Source organism: Dermacentor silvarum, chromosome 6, assembly GCF_013339745.2.
Source record: "Dermacentor silvarum isolate Dsil-2018 chromosome 6, BIME_Dsil_1.4, whole genome shotgun sequence".
NCBI lineage: Eukaryota > Metazoa > Arthropoda > Arachnida > Ixodida > Ixodidae > Dermacentor > Dermacentor silvarum.
This window is the reverse complement of record NC_051159.1, coordinates 48,622,324-48,632,495: the sequence shown is the minus strand read 5'-3', so window position 1 is coordinate 48,632,495 and position 10,172 is coordinate 48,622,324. Positions and strand designations below refer to the sequence as shown.

The 10,172-nt window shown below is 44.1% G+C and overlaps 2 protein-coding genes across 2 annotated transcripts; one reads left to right on the top strand and one right to left on the bottom strand.

The window, feature by feature from the left end:
* Positions 1–160: 160 nt before the first annotated feature.
* On the top strand, positions 161–4,008 carry LOC125946123 (uncharacterized). The gene is made up of 2 exons (XM_049668608.1): positions 161–326; positions 2,751–4,008. The coding sequence occupies exons 1-2, from the start codon at positions 170–172 to the stop codon at positions 3,536–3,538; spliced, it is 945 nt and encodes a 314-aa protein (XP_049524565.1). The 5' UTR covers positions 161–169; the 3' UTR covers positions 3,539–4,008.
* A 2,515-nt stretch (positions 4,009–6,523) lies between these two features.
* On the bottom strand, positions 6,524–9,956 carry LOC119455489 (uncharacterized). Its single transcript, XM_049668818.1, has 6 exons — positions 9,763–9,956; positions 8,563–8,711; positions 8,377–8,457; positions 8,238–8,297; positions 7,980–8,054; positions 6,524–7,718 (listed from the first exon to the last, which is right to left on the bottom strand). The coding sequence occupies exons 1-6, from the start codon at positions 9,809–9,811 to the stop codon at positions 6,693–6,695; spliced, it is 1,440 nt and encodes a 479-aa protein (XP_049524775.1). The 5' UTR covers positions 9,812–9,956; the 3' UTR covers positions 6,524–6,692.
* Positions 9,957–10,172: the final 216 nt, after the last annotated feature.

Here is a 10,172-nt window from a genome sequence, read left to right as displayed (position 1 = left end):
GCAATTCTTTTTCCTTCTGTATTCATGTGCCGAGAACCATCTATGTGACGCTGATTTAGGTTTACTAAAGGAATGATTGTTCCAAGCAGTTTTATATGAAGAAACGCATTATCTGTGCAAATTTAGGAGGCAGTTGTAGCATGGTAATGATTATTTCGTTTTTGGGCGCATGATTGCTATAAGAGCCACATATGCTAGTAGGTTGATGATAAAAACTCGATTGCTGCATGTTGTTTTATTGTTGCCACTACCATATTCTTTATTGCTATGCAGAAAACGCAGAAGAGGGCAAAACAGCTCCACAACAGAGTCTCGGACCAAGAATGGTGAGTTCTGCTGGTGTCATGTGTTACCATGCAGTCGAAGTTTCACGTTTAATTGTGCATGTCCTGTGCACTGGGGCATGCTCCTACACCATTGTTTAAGAACTGAGTGTCTACAGCTTAACTAAAATTCAAAGTATCTTGCTGACTGGAAAACTTTCACATATGAATAAATTATCATTTCAGATTAAATTGTGGATAATACAGAGGAAAATTACTCTGTGTTATGTTATTAGGTCCAACAGAAACTACTATACTGTAAATGTATAACAGACTGCCATTCTTCATTGCTTGTTTGTCACCACCAGTGTGGACACTGGCCCACATTGGTGTATTTCACTCCACAGAAAGCCAGACATTCCTTTCCTGGAAGAGTCTTCACACCTTAAATGGCCCCTAAACCACCCAGAGGTAGAAATTTAGTTCTGGTGTTGCAGTTGTGCACGAGTCTACAACGAACATGTAGCTGTGAGAATATTCAAAATGGTGCCGTAACAGCGGAGTTACACGCGTTTGATGATCAAAACATGGCCCTCGCTCATTTCGCTCTTTCCTTCGCTACTCTCCTCACTGAATGCTCCTCCAAATGTCACGTGACATACGTCATCGCCAACGCGCTGTCCATTTCCAGTTAAGGCACGTCCATGCTAGCGGCAAATACACCGACGGCGAACCGGCCTCCATGCCGTAGACCGTCTGCCGCGCGAGAAGTGTCCAAAGTAGACAGCAGTTCGGCCGGTGCACCGCCTGCCAGCACGATCAATGGCCCAATCGACGACCGTGAAGCTGCGAGCCTCCGCCACCGGCGACAAAAACATTGGCTACAGCTCAGCTACAGTGACTAGAAGTTCAGTTGCAGTGCACGGCTACCGACGGAAGACGACCAGCTCGGCTCTGATCGCATCGCAGCCGACACTAATATCAGCATATTTTTCTTCTTTGTGTACAATTATTGTGAAGAGTGATAACAGCGATAAGAAAATATTGCGGTTTGTGACCGTCGGTAATTCATTTCGAAGCGCCGTCCGCTTTAGCTTTGAAGGGAACCAGAAAAGGCCTAGCAACAATATCGGCGCTGTCGGGCGATCGGTGGCGGTGAGGCTGCCGCACAAATGAGTCCCGGTCTCATCCTCTCTACGTACGGCAAGGAAATCTCGCCATTAGCGAGCAATACCGCTGTCGAATGGCGACTCACGAATGGCAAACGCCAAGCGGCGAGTTACCGTTCCGGTAATGTGGACGGACCTTATCCGCGACTCAGCGCTTCTCGGCTACCCGCTGTTGCTTCTGTGCCAGCCCGTGCTCATGCGAAGCGTGTCGCTATGGACCCTGTGTTGCGCGCACGTCTAGAAAGGCCAACACTGTCGCACTCTGTCCGCGAAGATAATCAGACCGCTAAGCACGACTGTGTTGGGACGAGAGCGATTTGGCACTTGCGTTGCGGGCTGTAATTACCGATTCACAACGGCGCATAAGCAAGCAACACGGCGAGAAAGAGCAGGGAGCGTGCGTACCTGCCAGCAGACAAACCGGAAGTCGTAGGTTCTTGTTCTACCAATGGGCATCGTCGACCTGGTTGACATAACCAGATGCACCCTGCTGACATCGTGACGACCACTGGGGATACCGGAATGGCCAAGTGAGGAGGACGGCATTATTTTTTTTATTTTGTGGCGTGCCCGCGGCGCGCAGCGCTGCAGCGTTTGGCGTCGTTGATCGTGGTGGCATTTTGAACTCGATGCGCGTGTTTACTTGAAATGTTCAAAAAATATCTGAGGTGATTTAGGGGCCCTTTAATGCGAAGTGCAGACCGTGCTCACAGCTAATTAAGTATATATCCTTTGAGAATGCATGAAAGGCTAAAAATTGCAAAGCAGCAAAAAGGAAGATGACAGCAGACTACACAGCATTTTGGCATTCTACTTTTGAAAACATCTTTTTTCTGTATGACATGCTTTAGTTTTTAGAGGCCACCCATCTGCAGCTCTCCCCGCAATAACAGGATGCATTATTTGCTAAAACTACACATAGCCTACGTGAGAGGGCATACAATTGCAGCAGTTGCACTTGGACACTGTTGGGGCAAGTAAACAAGTCGGCATCTCATGACATTGAAAATCTTTTTTCTTCTGGGCCTAAATGAGAAGGTGGCAACAACTTTCAATACCGAGCTCACTAATCTAGAAATAGTGTCTCCCTCACCAGTGTAGGCTCTCCGCTAGATATAGTTGGTTATTAAGCACATGCTACTGTGAGTTTCATGCTTTTCCGTACCATTTTCTATATTATAAAATTTGCATAAGTTGCCCTTGAATAGCTTTTTTGTGATATTCATAGCTGCAGAATTGCGATTTTGGTGCAGACTTATTGCTCTGCAGTTGCTTTCTTTCTCCTGAACTTGATGCAGGTCTGTGTTTATGTTTGCAGCTAAACAAGCCTGCCGTTCCGCCCCACTTCCCATGTTGGAAATGATGAGGGTTCAAGCAACTCAACTGAAGCAGAAGGCACCGGAAGAAGTCATGTTGCATGTGTGTGAACTATATGGTGGAGAGCGTGCTAGGAGTGAGATTGAATCCTTGACACGGGGACAGTCGAATTCTCCAGAATGGCACAGATATCGAAAGGGCCTGGTAACTGCGAGCATTGCTCATGCTTGTATGACTCGCGCGAAGACTTTTCTTCGTTCGAAAGGTGCGGCCAACATTGATCCATTTCTTATGCTTATTTTAAGAAGCAGAACTATTACAACACCAGCAATGCATGTTGGGATTACGAAGGAAAGTGCAGCGCGTGCTGCTTACAAAACATGGCAAGAGGCACTGGGGCACACACTGGAAGTGCGCCAGAGAGGGCTCGTTTTGTTCGAGGAGTTTCCCTTCATAGGCTGTTCCCCCGACGGCGTTGCAAGTTTTTCGTGCAAATGCTGCGAGGGCAAGGAAGTCCTCTTGGAGATTAAATGTCCAACAAAGCTCGACAACTCTTTCAAGAACTACGACACCTTAGAGCCTAAGTTGGAGTATTTAACACAAGTTAATGTACAAATGGCTGTGTGTCATGTAAAAGAGGCCCATTTTTTTGTTTATTGCAGTGACATTTCTTTTTGTTGTGCTGTAGTGAACTACAACAGCGGTGCCTTTGATGATTTCAAGGATTCAATCATTAGCATATATAAAGAAAGAGTGATATCGGAGCTTCTCTTGAGGCTAAGCCACTGATATCGTACTTGCTGGCACAGGCTGCCGATAAATTTTAAAGGGGCTGTCAACCAATTTTAATGTTACTTTTTTTTTTCTTCTACTTCTCCCAAGTGTGACAGGGAAGCTTTTGCCGACATGACTTCGTTTCCTATGGCTCATACGTTATCGTTTCACAAGTTGTGCACGAGCAACTGTGTGATATCAGTGGCGACTCAGGCAGAACTCGTGAAACCAACTTTTCTTTATGCTGTCTTTGTGCCCTTTATAAAGGGGCCCTGAAACTGGCATGCTGCATCATATAGATAACACGACCACCACAAGCCCTGTATAGCTCCAGACGCCCATCTTGCGTTTAGAGAGTGCCACACATGCCAAAACCACAAGTAGCAATGCGAGAATAAAAAAAAAGAAATAGAACTTAAGCAGGGCCTTGCCCCCTTGCCATGCACCATATACCTTCCAGCGCACTAGTGGAGACGAAAGGAGAAAGCAATGCATCGGTGCGATAACGACTAATTCCACTTACACTTCAAGGATTTGAAAAATTTTTGCGGCAGATTAGTCAGGCGATGTCCTTTAGTAGAGAGGTCACTATGATCAGTCGGAAAAGTGTTTCAGTGCCCCTTTAAGTGCTTAAATTTTGTGAATGTTAAATTTTTATATGTCACTTTCCATTTATTGATATGTTTATAGTAAAGACAGCTCTATCTGCTCTCTGGAGGTCAATAATTAGCATTCACTGAAGTTTAGTCTGCACAAATGTCTCCCCATCTTGTATTACTGGTGGTTTAGTTATGTTTCCCAGGACAGCCATTTGCATTGTATTCAAGATATTAGGAAGAAGCATAAATTATGGTACATATACCAGCTGGGGTCATTTGAATGAAACCATTTTTTCAGGGTACTCTACTCTGGTGGCCAAACTTTCCAAATATTCATTGTATGCAGGTTTGACACTGTTCCATGTTACTTCTCATGTTCTGTTCGGCAAGATAAACAAACCCTCATATGCTAAAAGGTGCAACAAAAATGGGCTTGAGTAAAATGTATGAGGCAAACACCTTGACACTGAGTACAGTATGTGTGGTTTATTTTATGAAAAATGCAAGTAAGGCAAGGGACAACAAAGAGCCATTGAAAAATAACCACAACTCTATGCACACAGATCATAAGTGAACTGCAAATATCTTGCAATACCATAAGACGAAAACTTGCATTAGAATGTAAATCAGCACTTCAATGAAGAATACAAGTTGCAAAAGAATGTGCATTGATAATCTGCAAAAAGTGTGTTGAAGTTGAAGTCTGCGGGTTTGGCCAATGCAAACAAGCACAGCATGTAGATCACATGGTAACAATCGTGTCTGAAAAGTATGAAACGGCTGAGGGGCATAAAAAATTCTGCATTTCCAAACAGAAGACTGCATGCCCTTACTCAAGGCTGCCACGCTTTGACGGAGCCAAGGTCATGCACAAAAGCCTCTATGCAAGACAGGCTACTTGCAATGTCGCCAGCCATGGCACATGACTTCTGTTAAATCATCTAATGCCGAATATGCAACGCTGCCACTGGAATTGTGAAGAAATTTTTTTAAATGTGGGGTTCGACACGTTCACGTGACATGGTATTAGTATTGGTATTGGACAAAGCAGGGAAAGAACACTTGCGCACCCTAGTTGAGGCAGAGAGAAAATGTCTGCTGGCAGTAATGCTTGCTTCCTGGCAGCATGGTAACAGGTCAGGTTCTTCCATTCCTAAGATGTGGCAAATTTCCTCCTAGAAATGGCTTCAGGTACTCAGTTTACAGAAAACAAGGCTGTCCAAGTGACATCGGGTAAATTAATTTGAAATTTTTCGAAAAAAAAGGCTTTCTAGACGGTGTATAACTACCAGTGCATAACCAAAATTTGCAATGGGGCCTGGTGAGGGGCCCTTACGATGCCATGCACAATTAAGATTTCTTAACATAAAAAAAAGGTAAACAGAGGCAACATAGCAACACATGTTAAGTTCAAATGGGCTGCAACAATACACGACTGTGGATATGTAAAAAAAAGCAAACAAAACATTAGAACAGGCTATAATAAGGAAGTACACAATGGAAACAAGGAATATAAAAAAAATTGTTGGAGGGGAATTGATGTGCCAAAAGTGAAGCCAGACCATCATTTTAGAAGGGGCACTATAAAAGAATAGTTTGCACTAAAGGAAAAGAAGTGCTTCCCTCACACTTCCCACTAGTTTAAAGGGTGTGAAACACCAAATTTTTAGGCTATAAAAAGCATACTGTAGGCTTCCTCGGTATGCAAGAAGACTCAATATGAAGAGTTGGACACAGAAAATGTTTAAAATATATTTTCATTTGCTTCCAAAGAGTGCCTAAATTGACACGGACGTCACTGTGTTGGAAGCATAATGAAGCATTGCGCTGCTGAGCACGAGATCGCGGGATCGAATCCCGGCCGCGGTGGCTGCATTTCGATGGAGGCGCAATGCAAAAACGCCCGTGTGCTTGCGTTGTAGTGCACGTTAAAGAACTCCAGGTGGTCAAAATTAATCTGGAGCCACAGAACAAGCTTCCTAGACAGTGACGTCACTGTCCAACTCTGCGCCCACAAATCAAAACTGAAAATCGTTCACATAAATAATGTGATATTAAATTATTTACTGAGAATATAAGAATATTGAGTGGTGTATCATGCTTCCTGGAGCAAAAGAAATGTTTGAAACAAAAGTGCAATCCAGAAATTTGATGCCTGAACCCCATTAACGTGACTTATTTTGCCATACAGAGACTGGCTGACGTGTACTTTAGTGTTACCAATTTTAAGATGAAGCCAAGTGCCACAAGTTGCAGTCTTGGTAAATTGGTTCAGAAATACTGTAATCAATACTCAGAGGAAGATAATACTTCTGACAGGAACAACATGCTTTTAGTGTCTAATTAGCCACGCAATTACATTACCAGAACCAAACGACTTGATCTCTAAGAGGACACAACCCAACAAAGGTCTATTTCAGATCTAAAATAAGGCCAAGCACTGGCTTCACCTCTGCTGGTAAGGAACATGGCACTTCCACTTCTGCAAATTTTTAAACTTCCTTGCATGGAAAGCACGAACCACTTTTACGATGCAAATAATACGCTTGGCAAATGTATTGATGCAGGACTCACAGAAATCGATGTGCTGCTAAAATCGGTGACGAGAGGTTTGTGATGCCTGCAGCAATTATAACAATGTCGTCAAGTAGTCCTACCTTGCTCCATGGGATTCTTGTTGACAAAACTTTGAATATTTTCATTCGCTGTATAGCACGCTCTACATGAACTCTTGCTGATGCTATCTTTTGTGTCCTAAGTGCATCACCCTTTGACATCTGCTTTTGTTTTCTGAATGGAGGCCTGATTAACTCAATTAGGTTGTCCGCACAAATGTCATCGATAAGAAAGCCACGGTCTGCCATTATGGCATCTGATATCGGGTCTAGTTGCTTGATGAGGCAGCTTTGCTCAAAAACGGCCTTGTCTGAGGTGCGGCCTCCATATCCTTGGCTTATGTGGGCAATAAGACCACTTGGTGTAACAGTCACCATATATTTAACTGTGAAACCTTTCTTATAGAAGGAGTAGGTCTGTAATGCACACCGCAAACAGTTGGGCTGGCCAATAGGAATTTCGGTGCAATCTACAATGACACGCACATTACTGAAGTGTTTAAAGCAGACAGGCAAATGTTCAACAACATCTTCTTTTGGTGGCACAGTCACAGTTACTTTTAGAATTTTAGACATCAACTGAACAGTCTCTGCAATTATGTTGCTACTGGTGGTTAGAGAACAGTTAAAAAGGTGACTCAAGAATGCAGTGGAAATATTGTGCTTCAGTTTCACCAATGTCAATGCAATTCTTTCTTTTGCACACAACTGGTGCCGTCCTGAAAGTGGATGAATTTTTGTATAGCACGTCACAAGAGCATTCAGAACATCGACTGATGGCAGGCCTGTGAATGTATTTACGTTGCTACTATTTATCGTGTCCACAAACTTCTGTGGAAAAGAACCCGATGTCACTTGGACAGCCTTGCTTTCTATAAGCCTTGTTCCTGAAGCCATTTCTAGGAGGAAATTTGCCACATCTTTTTCTTCTCTCGAGTACTTTGCCGTTAATGTCTGGGGGCCAGGTCGGCAAGCACATTCCTGTCACAAAACAAAAACAAGAGTTATAATGTCTGACATAGCTGATGCGAGATGTAGCTTCTTTTTTGTCAAAGTACTTTTTTTTTTCAATAATGCATGCCAATGTGTTAAATTAAATGTTGGAAGTAGGAAAGCCAGGGGTTTTGCATCAGTTACTGTGCACCCATCACACACCACAATGCTTTCACAAAGTAAATCCAGAAAGCATGCTGCTGGCTAGGTAAAGACAGCTACCATATCACATATATATAGAAAAATTACCAAATCTGCTATGTCCATGTCACTTGCGGTGTTTACAAGGCTTTGGTCCATGCTGTTAGGGCATGGGAGATCGTCCTGCAATGTCAGGTGGAGTTTAGTCCAAGGAACCAGTGGTTAAACAATGTGTGCACAAGTTGCAGTGAATGTGCACCCATCCCACACCACATGATACAATGCTTTTACGAAGTAAATCCAGAAAGCATGACGCCGTCTAGGTAAAGACAGCTACCACAACACATATATACAAAAAGATACTACCATATTTTCTTTGTCACTCATTTCGTCCATGCTGCTGCTGTCAGGGAATGGAAGATCATCCTGCAATGTCACACAGAGTTTAGTCCCAAGGAAATAGTGGTTAAGCAATGTGTGCACAAGTTGCAGGCAGTCAATTTACCATGGTGGTCGTGTTGACAGGTCCATGGGGCAATGCCTCTGCTTCTAATGGAGAGGCAGCAGTCTGCTTGCTTGATTTATTCTGTAATGCATTAAAAAGTGTTGACATTATTTATTGCATGCTTGTAGCCATGGTGTATGTACCATAAGCATATACGTGCTGCACTATGCAGTCAAATTAACTTACTCTGGCTGACCGATCAGCACGTCGGCGAAGTCTTGCCAGTGAAAGCTCTTTCATCCGAATATCTTTGTTCTCATCATAACATGACGTCCTTGGCAGGTTTTCAGTTGGTATTGCATTTTTTTTCAGCCGCCGTCTTTGACATGCAACATCTGAAAAAATAAATGAATTGTTTATGCTTTATTGTGTCTCAATATGGGCTGCGCCCTGAATTTTTTCTTTTTACCTCAGAAGCAAGGCCACAATATTTATTAAAAAGCATTTGCAAGGAAATGAAGCACAGGTTTGAGTGTGCAGAGCTATGCAACGTTGTACACCGAATGTAGCATCTGCAAAATGTAGTTGAAAGCTGCTCATAACACAAAGTACAGTTGCAAACACCGCAACATGACCCGAGTATCTTTGCCATTGACAATTGGGGATGATTTAATAATCCAGATAATGCTAGTTTAAGTACTAATACTGCACATATATATGGGACACGTCAGTAGACGGCGGGCGCTGTAACTTTACCTCGCAACTAGCAAACGCGTGTAAAATTGACGTGGCTGGCGCGTAAGTGGCCAACTGCTGCAATGAACGTGACACGCTCGCCGTCTGTGCGAAATACCAGTGTTATATGGGCACTCTTGAGCGCGTCTGAGATTCTCAAGTGCAAGTGGCAAATTCGTATCAGTCGCACTGGGAAGTGCCCGTGTGCAGTGCGCCTGTGCTGCAAGTTCATCCGCGCCGCGCATGATATTTATTGCGCTTGAGCATACCACATACGTGCCACGTTTACACTCAACGCTTCCCGAACTTGCTAGTACATCATTCGTAAACATTTAAATTTCCGACTCCCGTATATGTTGCGCGAGACGTGCTGGGCATCAAAAGCCTCCCGAGTTACATCCACGTGTAGTCAACGAGTGCAGAGGAGCCGTTCCTCGCAGAAACCGCTGTGAAACGTCGAACATGACCTCTAATTACAGCCAATGTGGTCAACGAGTGCACAGGAGACGTTTCTCGCAGAAACCGCTGTGACAGGTCGAACCTGTGCTCGAATTTCGCGTTGCAGCTAACATATGCAGCAAATAATGCACAGCCCAATCGCAAGTCCTCGCAATGTGAAACGTGTTTACATAAGGTGCCGCAGCGACATGTATAATTAATGACCATGCACAATGGCCATGTATTCGATTCGAGTTCACAATAGTGTCTCACCTGGTAAGGAGAAATCATTCCGTGCAAAATGCCGTGAGCAAACAGTCATTGTCACCGTCACAGCCTTGCCGATGCGGAGGTTAGCGATCCACCTGGCTCTGCGGCTTCGGTCTTTCGATTCGGAGGGAAATACGTGAAAGGAAATATCGCTGTCCTTCCATCTCGCTGACACGCACTGAGGAACACAGCAGAACTGCTTGGCCGTTCGCTTTTTTTTGCTAGGGGCTCCATTCTTCCGTCCGTGATAGCAGTCTCTACGGCACACACGGCGACTGGACCTCCATATGGCGTTTCTCCCTACCGCCGCTAGGTGTCGCATGAATTGCTGGAGTTGCGAATTCTGGTTGAAGAATTCCATCATCAGTTTTTTTGCAAGCACCTCCCCTTTGAAACCTACCTCAGTGCAGCTT

What these genes read in the sequence shown, in the direction of transcription:
- LOC125946123 (XM_049668608.1), top strand. Translation starts at nt 170, where the DNA reads ATGATTGCTATAAGAGCCACATATGCTAGTAGGTTGATGATAAAAACT. An exon ending in AGAGTCTCGGACCAAGAATG is followed by an intron (nt 327 to 2,750) that starts GTGAGTTCTGCT and finishes TTATGTTTGCAG; the next exon opens with CTAAACAAGCCTGCCGTTCC.
- LOC119455489 (XM_049668818.1), bottom strand. Translation starts at nt 9,811, where the DNA reads ATGACTGTTTGCTCACGGCATTTTGCACGGAATGATTTCTCCTTACCA. An exon ending in CTGTCAACACGACCACCATG is followed by an intron (nt 8,298 to 8,376) that starts GTAAATTGACTG and finishes GTGACATTGCAG; the next exon opens with GATGATCTTCCATTCCCTGA. An exon ending in ACATGGACATAGCAGATTTG is followed by an intron (nt 7,719 to 7,979) that starts GTAATTTTTCTA and finishes GTTTTGTGACAG; the next exon opens with GAATGTGCTTGCCGACCTGG.